The 14326-nt window shown below is 48.5% G+C and overlaps 1 protein-coding gene across 15 annotated transcripts in view; it reads right to left on the bottom strand.

Moving 5' to 3' along the window:
* Nucleotides 1–1473, bottom strand: part of LOC147008395 (tubulin alpha-1C chain-like) — a 78931-nt gene extending 77458 nt beyond the window's left edge. For 6 of the 15 annotated variants that reach the window (XM_085865004.1, XM_085864991.1, XM_085865003.1 and 3 more), the window contains exons 1-2: nt 1339–1473; nt 16–173 (exon numbers count right to left, since the gene is read on the bottom strand). Coding sequence is in view for 5 of the 15 variants with exons in the window: in XM_085864997.1 (XP_085721123.1) it covers nt 16–87 (72 nt within the window). In the remaining 10 variants the exon portion in view is untranslated. Of the gene's footprint in view, nt 1–15; nt 174–671; nt 824–1338 lie in introns of all 15 variants that reach the window. The other 9 variants (XR_015053416.1, XR_015053415.1, XM_085864996.1 and 6 more) reach the window with 5 other exon arrangements.
* Nucleotides 1474–14326: the final 12853 nt, after the last annotated feature.

The following is a 14326-nucleotide window of genomic DNA, read 5'->3' as shown; positions in this document are numbered from 1 at the left end:
CACAACCAGCCGCACCTCTCTCCTCCTCCTCTTCCTCCTTCTCCAGAGGAGCTGCTGAAGGTACACACCTGGGCTGCCACCCTGCATCGGTTCCAGCTGTCACGCCGACACGGCTCGGGTATTTATTGTCTTGTCCGCCTCCCTGGTCTGTCTTTCCTGTGATGATTGAAGGCCTTTAAGTGAGATAATTAAGGAATCATCCGATCATTCCTTGGTTTCATGAGCACACATGTTCGGTAATGAGGAAGTGTTTTTTTTAATTGCATTATAATTGTATTACCTCCCCGTGATCATTAGTGTTATAAATGAGGGCACTCGGTGGAGGGCATACCTCCGCCCCGTTCATGCCCGATCCACGAGAACATATCTGGCCGAATACATTTTTGAAATATCCTTTTTCAACCCCATCTCTCGACGGTGAAGAATCACTGAAAAAATTTCTCGTCGTCCGATCCGGATTCGGATTTTCACCGAAATCCAATCGGCTCGTCCTCGTCGCACATTGAACGTGTCGGAGAGGACCGGCGTCGGTTCAGGTTCGGCGTGTCAGTTCTGCCTTCAACGCCTTGTTATCGATTGGTCCTGGATGATTTGACGAGCAAGTCACGAACCTCTCGGGCGTTTTCAGGTTGGAGTGAGAACTCGACGTTGGGGGGGAAACTTACACTTACATCACGTGTCTGCAGGTTCAGTCTGCTCGCCTCCTGAACCCGTAGAGGACGACGTAGCCTGGACTGATTCAACCTCCATCATGACGTCATTGACGAAAGACCTCGTGAACTCGTATCCGTCGCTCGTGTCGAGTTCGTGATTCTCATTTAAACTTCGTGAAAAGTCCAAAAGTGCGAGATCAACCTGTCCCAGGTGTTCTCATTCGCATACAACAGGTGGTTATTAACGGGTGACCGTTTGAGAAAAAGTTCACTTCTAAATAAATAAATGTCGCGAAAAGGTCTGAATCCTGAAACACCAAAAAAATTTTTTTTTTTAAGTCCAGGTCTGGTTTCCCGCCAAAAACAACGAAAATCTCAATGCTCATTGGTTAACAAACATCACGTGTGTTCGTTAATCTCGAGCACATGATTGGTCAGCATGAAGATAATAAATAATGCTTGGTATAATCGTTTAAAATTTGCTCGATGTGAGAAGTAAACACTTCGAGAGAAAAAAATGTTTAAAATAAATCACAGACCTTATAACGAACCGAGGGATTGGTAAAACAACGACTATCCGAGACCAAAGGCCGACGTGCCTTGGGAATGGAGGAACACGTCGGTCTTGGCGGGTCGTCGATGACCTCAAACAAGTCAAATTAATTTAACCGAGGTCCGAACTCACCATATTTGAGTGTGGATCAAAGGAAATCTTCACGAACACAAACACAAGCCCCTTTCCTTCAAATTCACGGTTCTTCTTCTTCCTCATGTGAAATCACGGTTTCGCGGCTTGATATTTGGTGACGTCATGGAGTAACACAGGAAGTGAAAAATAATATTTAACGTTTTATTAATTTACACCCGTTTGTTTCAACGACTGAAACGTTGAGGGAACACCAGGTTTTTTTTAATTACTAAAACGAATTTACGAGTAAACTAGTAACAAATGTAAAAAGTACACGCCGGTCGCTCTGTTTGATTTGTTGGCGTTTCTGCTCCATTTACGGGGTTTTCAACCTCTTGGTTTCTTTGTTCAACGACAACTCAGACTTGATCATGTCGCCATTGGTTTTGCTGGCTATGGTGTTCAGCTTGAGGAAGTCTCCTCTCAATGTGTTGTTGTTGTTCACGTTCGCACGACGCTGCGTCGCCAATACTCAGCGGCACGTGATCGCGCTGGACCAATCATGTTGGGTGATTTACCTCGAGGTGCACAACTCATATTCGGCGGCACGTGATCGCGCTGGACCAATCATGTTGGGTGATTTACCTCGAGGTGCACATCTTCTACTCGGCGGCACGTGATCGCGCTGGACCAATCATGTTGGGTGATTTACCTCGAGGTGCACAACTCATATTCGGCGGCACGTGATCGCGCTGAACCAATCATGTTGGGTGATTTACCTCGAGGTGCACAACTCATATTCGGCGGCACGTGATCGCGCTGGACCAATCATGTTGGGTGATTTACCTCGAGGTGCACAACTCATATTCGGCGGCACGTGATCGCGCTGGACCAATCATGTTGGGTGATTTACCTCGAGGTGCACATATTCAGAGGCACGTGATCGCGCTGGACCAATCATGTTGGGTGATTTACCTCGAGGTGCACATCTTCTACTCGGCGGCACGTGATCGCGCTGGAGCAATCATGTTGGGTGATTTACCTCGAGGTGCACGTCTTCCACTCGGCGGCACGTGATCTTGCTGGACCAATCATGTTGGGTGATTTACCTCGAGGTGCACATATTCAGAGGCACGTGATCGCGCTGGACCAATCATGTTGGGCGATTTACCTCGAGGTGCACATCTTCTCCTCGGCGGCACGTGATCGCGCTGGACCAATCATGTTGGGTGATTTACCTCGAGGTGCACAACTCATATACGGCGGCACGTGATCGCGCTGGACCAATCATGTTGGGTGATTTACCTCGAGGTGCACAACTCATATACGGCGGCACGTGATTGGGCTGGACCAATCATGTTGGGTGATTTACCTCGAGGTGCACGTCTTCTACTCGGCGGCACGTGATCGCGCTGGACCAATCATGTTGGGTGATTTACCTCGACGTGCACAACTCATATATATTCGGCGGCACGTGATCGCGCTGGACCAATCATGTTGGGCGATTTACCTCGAGGTGCACAACTCATATATATTCGGCGGCACGTGATCGCGCTGGACCAATCATGTTGGGCGATTTACCTCGAGGTGCACATCTTCTACTCGGCGGCACGTGATCGCGCTGGACCAATCATGTTGGGTGATTTACTTCGAGGTGCACAACTCATATTCGGCGGCACGTGATCGCGCTGGACCAATCATGTTGGGTGATTTACCTCGAGGTGCACGTCTTCTACTCGGCGGCACGTGATCGCGGTGGACCAATCATGTTGGGTGATTTACCTCGAGGTGCACAACTCATATACGGCGGCACGTGATCGCGCTGGACCAATCATGTTGGGTGATTTACCTCGAGGTGCACGTCTTCTACTCGGCGACACGTGATCTTGCTGGACCAATCATGTTGGGTGATTGACCTCGAGGTGCACATATTCAGAGGCACGTGATCGCGCTGGACCAATCATCTTGTGCGATTTACCTCGAGGTGCACATCTTCTACTCGGCGGTACGTGATCTCGCTGGACCAATCATGTTGGGCGATTTACCTCGAGGTGCACATCCACTCGGTGGCACGTGATCGCGCTGGACCAATCATGTTGGGTGATTTACCTCGAGGTGCACAACTCACATTCGGCGGCACGTGATCTTGCTGGACCAATCATGTTGGGTGATTTACCTCGAGGTGCACATATTCAGAGGCACGTGATCGCGCTGGACCAATCATCTTGTGCGATTTACCTCGAGGTGCACATCTTCTACTCGGCGGCACGTGATCTCGCTGGACCAATCATGTTGGGTGATTTACCTCGAGGTGCACAACTCATATTCGGCGGCACGTGATCGCGCTGGACCAATCATGTTGGGCGATTTACCTCGAGGTGCACATCTACTCGGCGGCAAGTGATCGCGCTGGACCAATCATGTTGGGTGATTTACCTCGAGGTGCACAACTCACATTCGGCGGCACGTGATCGCGCTGGACCAATCATGTTGGGCGATTTACCTCGAGGTGCACGTCTTCTACTCGGCGGCACGTGATCGCGCTGGACCAATCATGTTGGGTGATTTACCTCGAGGTGCACAACTCATATTCGGCGGCACGTGATCGCGCTGGACCAATCATGTTGGGTGATTTACCTCGAGGTGCACGTCTTCTACTCGGCGGCACGTGATCGCGCTGGACCAATCATGTTGGGTGATTTACCTCGAGGTGCACTTATACTCGGCGGCACGTGATCGCGCTGGACCAATCATGTTGAGTGATTTACCTCGAGGTGCAGAACTCATATTCGGCGGCACGTGATCGCGCTGGACCAATCATGTTGGGTGATTTACCTCGAGGTGCACAACTCATATTCGGCGGCACGTGATCGCGCTGGACCAATCATGTTGGGTGATTTACCTCGAGGTGCACGTCTTCTACTCGGCGGCACGTGATCGCGCTGGACCAATCATGTTGGGTGATTTACCTCGAGGTGCACATCTACTCGGCGGCACGTGATCTCGCTGGACCAATCATGTTGCGTGATTTACCTCGAGGTGCACAACTCATATTCGGCGGCACGTGATCTCGCTGGACCAATCATGTTGGGTGATTTACCTCGAGGTGCACGTCTTCTACTCAGCGGCACGTGATCTTGCTGGACCAATCATGTTGGGTGATTTACCTCGAGGTGCACAACTCATATTCGGCGGCACGTGATCGCGCTGGACCAATCATGTTGGGTGATTTCCCTCGAGGTGCACATCTTCTACTCGGCGGCACGTGATCGCGCTGGACCAATCATATTGGGTGATTTACCTCGAGGTGCACATCTCATATACGGCGGCACGTGATCGCGCTGGACCAATCATATTGGGTGATTTACCTCGAGGTGCACAACTCATAGACGGCGGTACGTAATCGGGCTGGACCAATCATGTTGGGTGATTTACCTCGAGGTGCACGTCTTCTACTCGGCGGCACGTGATCGCGCTGGACCAATCATGTTGGGTGATTTACCTCGAGGTGCACATCTTCTACCCGGCGGCACGTGATCTCGCTGGACCAATCATGTTGGGTGATTTACCTCGAGGTGCACGTCTTCTACTCAGCGGCACGTGATCTTGCTGGACCAATCATGTTGGGTGATTTACCTCGAGGTGCACAACTCATATTCGGCGGCACGTGATCGCGCTGGACCAATCATGTTGGGTGATTTACCTCGAGGTGCACGTCTTCTACTCAGCGGCACGTGATCGCGCTGGACCAATCATGTTGGGTGATTTACCTCGAGGTGCACGTCTTCTACTCAGCGGCACGTGATCGCGCTGGACCAATCATGTTGGGTGATTTACCTCGAGGTGCACATCTTCTACTCGGCGGCACGTGATCGCGCTGGACCAATCATGTTGGGTGATTTACCTCGAGGTGCACATCGACTCGGCGGCACGTGATCGCGCTGGACCAATCATGTTGGGTGATTTACCTCGAGGTGCACATCTTCGACTCGGCGGCACGTGATCGCGCTGGACCAATCATGTTGGGTGATTTACCTCGAGGTGCACATCTTCTACTCAGCGGCACGTGATCGCGCTGGACCAATCATGTTGGGTGATTTACCTCGAGGTGCACATCTTCTACTCGGCGGTACGTGATCGCGCTGGACCAATCATGTTGGGTGATTTACCTCGAGGTGCACAACTCATATTCGGCGGCACGTGATCGCGCTGGACCAATCATGTTGGGTGATTTACCTCGAGGTGCACTTATACTCGGCGGCACGTGATCGCGCTGGACCAATCATGTTGGGTGATTTACCTCGAGGTGCACATCTTCTACTCGGCGGCACGTGATCGCGCTGGACCAATCATGTTGGGTGATTTACCTCGAGGTGCACATCTTCTACTCGGCGGCACGTGATCGCGCTGGACCAATCATGTTGGGTGATTTACCTCGAGGTGCACTTATACTCGGCGGCACGTGATCGCGCTGGACCAATCATGTTGGGTGATTTACCTCGAGGTGCACATCTTCTACTCGGCGGCACGTGATCGCGCTGGACCAATCATGTTGGGTGATTTACCTCGAGGTGCACAACTCATATTCGGCGGCACGTGATCGCGCTGGACCAATCATGTTGGGTGATTTACCTCGAGGTGCACAACTCATATACGGCGGCACGTGATCGCGCTGGACCAATCATGTTGGGTGATTTACCTCGAGGTGCACAACTCATATTCGGCGGCACGTGATCGCGCTGGACCAATCATGTTGGGTGATTTACCTCGAGGTGCACTTATACTCGGCGGCACGTGATCGCGCTGGACCAATCATGTTGGGTGATTTACCTCGAGGTGCACATCTTCTACTCGGCGGCACGTGATCGCGCTGGACCAATCATGTTGGGTGATTTACCTCGAGGTGCACGTCTTCTACTCGGCGGCACGTGATCTTGCTGGACCAATCATGTTGGGTGATTTACCTCGAGGTGCACAACTCATATTCGGCGGCACGTGATCGCGCTGGACCAATCATGTTGGGTGATTTACCTCGAGGTGCACGTCTTCTACTCAGCGGCACGTGATCGCGCTGGACCAATCATGTTGGGTGATTTACCTCGAGGTGCACATCTTCTACTCGGCGGCACGTGATCGCGCTGGACCAATCATGTTGGGTGATTTACCTCGAGGTGCACAACTCATATTCGGCGGCACGTGATCGCGCTGGACCAATCATGTTGGGTGATTTACCTCGAGGTGCACTTATACTCGGCGGCACGTGATCGCGCTGGACCAATCATGTTGGGTGATTTACCTCGAGGTGCACGTCTTCTACTCGGCGGCACGTGATCGCGCTGGACCAATCATGTTGGGTGATTTACCTCGAGGTGCACATCTTCTACTCGGCGGCACGTGATCGCGCTGGACCAATCATGTTGGGTGATTTACCTCGAGGTGCACAACTCATATTCGGCGGCACGTGATCGCGCTGGACCAATCATGTTGGGTGATTTACCTCGAGGTGCACATCTTCTACTCGGCGGCACGTGATCGCGCTGGACCAATCATGTTGGGTGATTTACCTCGAGGTGCACAACTCATATTCGGCGGCACGTGATCGCGCTGGACCAATCATGTTGGGTGATTTACCTCGAGGTGCACATCTTCTACTCGGCGGCACGTGATCGCGCTGGACCAATCATGTTGGGTGATTTACCTCGAGGTGCACGTCTTCTACTCGGCGGCACGTGATCGCGCTGGACCAATCATGTTGGGTGATTTACCTCGAGGTGCACATCTTCTACTCGGCGGCACGTGATCGCGCTGGACCAATCATGTTGGGTGATTTACCTCGAGGTGCACAACTCATATTCGGCGGCACGTGATCGCGCTGGACCAATCATGTTGGGTGATTTACCTCGAGGTGCACAACTCATATTCGGCGGCACGTGATCGCGCTGGACCAATCATGTTGGGTGATTTACCTCGAGGTGCACAACTCATATTCGGCGGCACGTGATCGCGCTGGACCAATCATGTTGGGTGATTTACCTCGAGGTGCACGTCTTCTACTCGGCGGCACGTGATCGCGCTGGACCAATCATGTTGGGTGATTTACCTCGAGGTGCACAACTCATATTCGGCGGCACGTGATCGCGCTGGACCAATCATGTTGGGTGATTTACCTCGAGGTGCACTTATACTCGGCGGCACGTGATCGCGCTGGACCAATCATGTTGGGTGATTTACCTCGAGGTGCACATCTTCTACTCGGCGGCACGTGATCGCGCTGGACCAATCATGTTGGGTGATTTACCTCGAGGTGCACATCTTCTACTCGGCGGCACGTGATCGCGCTGGACCAATCATGTTGGGTGATTTACCTCGAGGTGCACGTCTTCTACTCGGCGGCACGTGATCGCGCTGGACCAATCATGTTGGGTGATTTACCTCGAGGTGCACATCTTCTACTCGGCGGCACGTGATCGCGCTGGACCAATCATGTTGGGTGATTTACCTCGAGCTGCACAACGAATACTCGGCGGCGCGTGATCGCGCTGGACCAATCATGTTGGGTGATTTACCTCGAGCTGCACGTCTTCGACTCGGCGGCACGTGATCGCGCTGGACCAATCATGTTGGGTGATTTACCTCGAGGTGCACTTATACTCGGCGGCACGTGATCGCGCTGGACCAATCATGTTGGGTGATTTACCTCGAGGTGCACAACTCATATTCGGCGGCACGTGATCGCGCTGGACCAATCATGTTGGGTGATTTACCTCGAGGTGCACAACTCATATTCGGCGGCACGTGATCGCGCTGGACCAATCATGTTGGGTTATTTACCTCGAGGTGCACGTCTTCTACTCGGCGGCACGTGATCGCGCTGGACCAATCATGTTGGGTGATTTACCTCGAGGTGCACATCTTCTACTCGGCAGCACGTGATCGCGCTGGACCAATCATGTTGGGTGATTTACCTCGAGCTGCACAACGAATACTCGGCGGCGCGTGATCGCGCTGGACCAATCATGTTGGGTGATTTACCTCGAGGTGCACTTATACTCGGCGGCACGTGATCGCGCTGGACCAATCATGTTGGGTGATTTACCTCGAGCTGCACAACGAATACTCGGCGGCGCGTGATCGCTCACCGCAGGCTGGTCGGTGGTCTTTCTGTCTTCTACCGTCTCCTCTCCAGTCTCGCTCCCCCTGCTCTGTTTGTGATTTGTCCCCCACCCCCCATATTCCCCCCCCCCATATCTCAACCGGCTGTAAATGGAGCGTCCACAAAGCGGTCGAAAGGTCTCAAAACGTCCCTGAAGCCGAGAGAGATGATAATTGTAGATGAAACGCCGCGGAACGAGCAACTTGACACGGGTCAGACTCAGGCATCGTCCTTGGACGAGAGCGGGCCTGCTTTGATGAACCAGGTCTTTTTGTCCCTCCGGGCGCGTGGAGATTGTCCCGGACAGGTCAAGGCCTTGGGGACTGTGGGTAGCCCCGTGGATTGGTCCGGAAGAAACGAGGAGGACACTCGGGAGAGCGCACCTGTCTCTGCCACGCAATACCTGATCCAGTAGAACACGACGTGTTCTCAGGTTTTGGTATAAATTGTTTGTTTTTATCCTTCTCGTCGACTCGGAGAATCCTTTTCAACAGCAACACAACCTCTTTGTGGAGCACGTCATCGTCACCTCCGTATTGCAAGCGATGTTATAAAGTGTTCAGTTTTAAACTGTTGACAATTCCAAGTGAAGGGTCGAGCTTCAAATGTGGGCACCAAATATATCTGAAGGCAGCGTGATTCATCATTGTTTGTGTGTGCCGGATGTCGTCACATCTGGAGGTCACATCTGCCGGCATCGCCCCCTCTACTCCCCTTTCCTCACCTCCACTGTCCTCCCCTCCTTTCTCATCCCTCTCCACTCTCCCTCTCCCTGCATGCACCCCCTCTCCCCCCCCCCACCCTGTCTGTCTTTGTTTCCGAACATATCTGAATGATGGTTTTGTCTGGATGGACCCTCCCCTCACAATGCCTCACCTTGCCCTCCCCTCACACTGGCTTCTCTTGAGGGAAGGCAGCATGAGGTGAGGGCAAGATAATTTTGGGAGAATTAACCCCAACTTACTTGGTCATCCACTGTAATTTGAGAGCAATTAAACTGAGTGTAATTTGGGGGGAAATTAACCTGAGTGTAAATTTTGGTGGAAATTAACCTGAGTGTAATTTTGTGGAAATTAACCTGAGTGTAATTTTGGGAGAAATTAACCTGAGTGTAATTTTGGGGAAAATTAACCTGAGTGCAATTTTGGGGAAAATTAACCTGAGTGTAATTTTGTGGAAAATTAACCTGAGTGTAATTTTGGGAGAAATTAACCTGAGTGTAATTTGGGGGAAATTAACCTGAGTGTAATTTTGTGGAAAATTAACCTGAGTGTAATTTTGGGAGAAATTAACCTGAGTGTAATTTGGGGGAAATTAACCTGAGTGTAATTTTGGGAGAAATTAACCTGAGTGCAATTTTGGGGAAATTAACCTGAGTGTAATTTTGTGGAAAATTAACCTGAGTGTAATTTTGGGAGAAATTAACCTGAGTGTAATTTGGGGGAAATTAACCTGAGTGTAATTTTGGGGAATATTAACCTGAGTGCAATTTTGGGGAAAATTAACCTGAGTATAATTTTGTGGAAAATTAACCTGAGTGTAATTTTGGGAGAAATTAACCTGAGTGTAATTTGGGGGAAATTAACCTGAGTGTAATTTTGGGAAAAATTAACCTGAGTGTAATTTTGGGGAAAATTAACCTGAGTGTAATTTTGGGAGAAATTAACCTGAGTGTAATTTTGGGAGAAATTAACCTGAGTGTAATTTTGGAAGAAATTAACCTGAGTGTAATTTTGGGAGAAATTAACCTGAGTGTAATTTGGGGGGGTGGGGGGGGAATTAATCTGAGTGTAATTTGGGGAAAATTAACCTGCGTTTAATTTGGGGGAAAATTAGCCTGAGTGTAATTTTGGGGAAAATTAACCTGAGTGTAATTTGGGGGAAATTAACCTGCGTGTAATTTGGGGGAAAATTAACCTGAGTAATTTTGGGGAAAATTAACCTGAGTGTAATGTTAGGAGAAATTAACCTGAGTGTAATTTTGGGAGAAATTAACCTGAGTGTAATTTTGGGGAAAATTAATCTGAGTGTAATTTTGGGAGAAATTAACCTGAGTGTAATTTTAGGAGAAATTAACCTGAGTGTAATTTTGGGGAAAATTAATCTGAGTGTAATTTTGGGGAAAATTAACCTGAGCGTAATTTTCGGAGAAATTAACCTGAGTGTAATTTTGGGAGAAATTAACCTGTGTGTAATTTTGGGAGAAATTAACCTGAGTGTAATTTGGGGGAAATTAACCTGAGTGTAATTTTGGGAAAAATTAACCTGAGTGTAATTTTGGGGAAAATTAACCTGAGTGTAATTTTGGGAAAAATTAACCTGAGTGTAATTTTGGGGAAAATTAACCTGAGTGTAATTTTGGGGAAAATTAACCTGAGTGTAATTTTGGGAGAAATTAATCTGAGTGTAATTTTGGGAGAAATTAACCTGTGTGTAATTTTGGGAGAAATTAACCTGAGTGTAATTTGGGGGAAATTAACCTGAGTGTAATTTTGGGAAAAATTAACCTGAGTGTAATTTTGGGGAAAATTAACCTGAGTGTAATTTTGGGGAAAATTAACCTGAGTGTAATTTTGGGAGAAATTAACCTGTGTGTAATTTTGGGAGAAATTAACCTGAGTGTAATTTGGGGGAAATTAACCTGAGTGTAATTTTGGGAAAAATTAACCTGAGTGTAATTTTGGGAAAAATTAACCTGAGTGTAATTTTGGGGAAAATTAACCTGAGTGTAATTTTGGGAGAAATTAATCTGAGTGTAATTTTGGGGAAAATTAACCTGAGCGTAATTTTCGGAGAAATTAACCTGAGTGTAATTTTGGGAAAAATTAACCTGAGTGTAATTTTGGGAGAAATTAACCTGAGTGTAATTTGGGGGAAATTAACCTGAGTGTAATTTTGGGAAAAATTAACCTGAGTGTAATTTTGGGGAAAATTAACCTGAGTGTAATTTTGGGAGAAATTAATCTGAGTGTAATTTTGGGGAAAATTAACCTGAGTGTAATTTTGGGGGAAATTAATCTGAGTGTAATTTTGGGGAAAATTAACCTGAGTGTAATTTTGGGAGAAATTAATCTGAGTGTAATTTTGGGAGAAATTAACCTGAGTGTAATTTTGGGAGAAATTAACCTTAGTGTAATTTGGGGGAAAATTAACCTGAGTGTAATTTTGGGGAAAATTAACCTGAGCGTAATTTTCGGAGAAATTAACCTGAGTGTAATTTTGGGAGAAATTAACCTGTGTGTAATTTTGGGAGAAATTAACCTGAGTGTAATTTGGGGGAAAATTAACCTGAGTGTAATTTTGGGGAAAATTAACCTGAGTGTAATTTTAGGAGAAATTAACCCTCTTTGGTCTACATGTTTGCCTTGTTGGTTGACCAAGTGAGTTTGATCTTGAAACTCCTTTGATAAGTGCGGGAGCTTAATTTTTAAGTTAAACCACTGATTACACCTCTGGGAGGGCTACATTCCATCTTCTGAAACCTGCATAAGTAGATACCAGCCATACACACACACACACACACACACACACACACACACACACACACACACACACACACACACACACACACACACACACCTATCCATCCATTCAGGAATCGGTGAGGCTAATGCACGATCTATACTATAGTACATCTGCATCCAGATCCACACACTCTTTAATACACAGACCAATTACAACAGCCTGACGTGTCCCTTCAGGGAATGGGGGGTCAGGTCCTTTATCAAAAGGTGTACCTGCCAAGACTGAAGTAAGTCTCTGTTCAGGGTCACAGGGACACTTTGCACGACCAGATTCAATGGAATTCATCTTCAATCCTTCAAGGTCCTGAAAGCACATGGTGCCAAAGCAAAGCAGTCACCTCGACATTATATCCATCATGTCATTTTTGGAACAACATATCTGGACTACCTTCTGACATTAACATAATTTCTCAATTTCCCTCTCATCATAATATCTACTGAGTAGCAACATCAACATAACCTCAAATATTATCAACTCAACACTAAGTCCTGGTTTCAAGATCATCTCCACACCACCGTCATCTCGACATAAACTGCACGGTCAGCTTAAATAATCTCTCACCACTTCTATCTCAACCCAATTACATCATCGATATGCCATCTCAGATTTACAAACTAGCGTCATCTCAACATCATTGTTCATGCCAAATTAAATGCACTATGCTCAGTGAATTTTTTTTTTTTTGTATACCTTGGTCGAGGCTCGTATGAGAGCGAACACACAACTCACAGCAAGGAGGCATGAGACAAGAGGGGCGGGAGTGGAAGGGACAAAACAGTGGGGAACAGACACATTAGGTGAACTGTGGAAGGGAGAGGGATGGGGATGGGACGGGGAACATGGCGGAGAAGATGGACATTTCAGGGACTTTCAGGAAGGAAAGCAGGAGAAATGAAGGAAGTGGGCTTGGGTGGATTATCGGGGGTAGAAAAGATCGAGGATTTGGATGGGGGAAGATAAGAGGTGGTGGTGAACAGCTGTTTTGAAAGCCTGGAGGGAAGAATGGGAAAGAATAGAGTGAGGAAGTTTATTCCAAAGGCGGGAAAAAAGAGGAATGAAAGAGTGAAGATGAGCAGTGATTCGTGGTTTTGGTAGTTTTACCAGAAGGGGGTTGTTGGTGGACCTTGAGCGCCCTGTGGAAATGTGGTGGGGACAAATCGCAGAGAGAGCAGGGGGGCAAGGCTGGAGAGGAGTCGGTAGAAGACAGAAAGACCACCGACCAACCTGCGGTGATTGAGTGAGAGACCCAAAGACTCAGCTTCATTGCGGGAGATGCCGATGATCTTAAATGCCCTGGTTTCGACAGCGTGAAGCCGAGAAAGCTGGGAGGCAGGAGCACCAGCCCAGAGGGGAGAGCAGTACTCCATCAGGCTACGGACAAAAGCTTTGTAAGTGGTCAGGAGCTCAAGAGGGCCGAGGAAGGACTTAGCACGACGGAGGATTCCCAGTCGGCGACTGGCTTTTGAGGCGAGGTTGGAAATGTGACTTTCCCAGGAAAGGTCATGGCAGATAGTGAGACCTAGAAGCTTGAAGGAAAAGACTTCTTCCAGAGGATTGTTGAGAAAGTGGATGGGGGGGTTTTGCAAACGGTCCTTTCGAAGAGACATAGTGAGAGTGTGAGATTTGTCTGGATTGAAAGACATGTTCCACGTGTTGGACCAGTTTGTGATTTTATCCAGATCTGCAGTGAGCGAAGAAGCTGCTGCTTGCCGGTCTGAGGGATGACAGATGGTACGGCAGAGGGTGGAGTCGTCGGCAAAGAGAAATAGAGGATTTTCCAGAGAGTCCGAGAGATCATTGATGAAAACCAGAAAAAGAACAGGGCCCAGAACGCTACCTTGAGGAACTCCAGCCTGCACAGGAAGAGGGGATGAAAGAACTCCATTTAGGGCCACACGTTGACTGCGACAGGAGAGGAAGTCTGCGAGCCATGAGTGGAGATGGCCTTGAATACCATGGGAAGAGAGTTTGGTGAGTAGGGCAGGGTGCCAGACTGTGTCAAAAGCACGTGATATGTCCAGGGATACGGCTCGGATTTCCTGTCTGGCATTGAGGACCTCCATCCATTGATGGGAGAGCAGAAGCAGCATATCCAGGGTAGAGTGACCTGGTCTGAAACCAAATTGATGATTGGAAATCAAGCCATTGGAGAAGAGGAAGGATTTCATATCTGAAGCGATGATGGATTCCATCACCTTGCTGATGATTGGGAGAAGGCTGATTGGTCTGTAGTTACAGGGATCTGTTTTTGCACCTTTTTATGCAGGGCAGTGATGTTAGCAGATTTCCAAGCAGATGGCAGATGACCTTGGGCAAATGAGAGGGTGAATATAACAGAGAGAGGGTGAGCAAGAGCAGAAGAGCAGG

This window comes from Eptatretus burgeri, chromosome 19 (assembly GCF_056783735.1).
Source record: "Eptatretus burgeri isolate ZD-2024b chromosome 19, Ebu_testis_v1, whole genome shotgun sequence".
NCBI classification, from domain to species: domain Eukaryota; kingdom Metazoa; phylum Chordata; class Myxini; order Myxiniformes; family Myxinidae; genus Eptatretus; species Eptatretus burgeri.
Note: the sequence above shows the minus strand (reverse complement) of the source record. Positions and strands in the feature narration are given on the sequence as shown.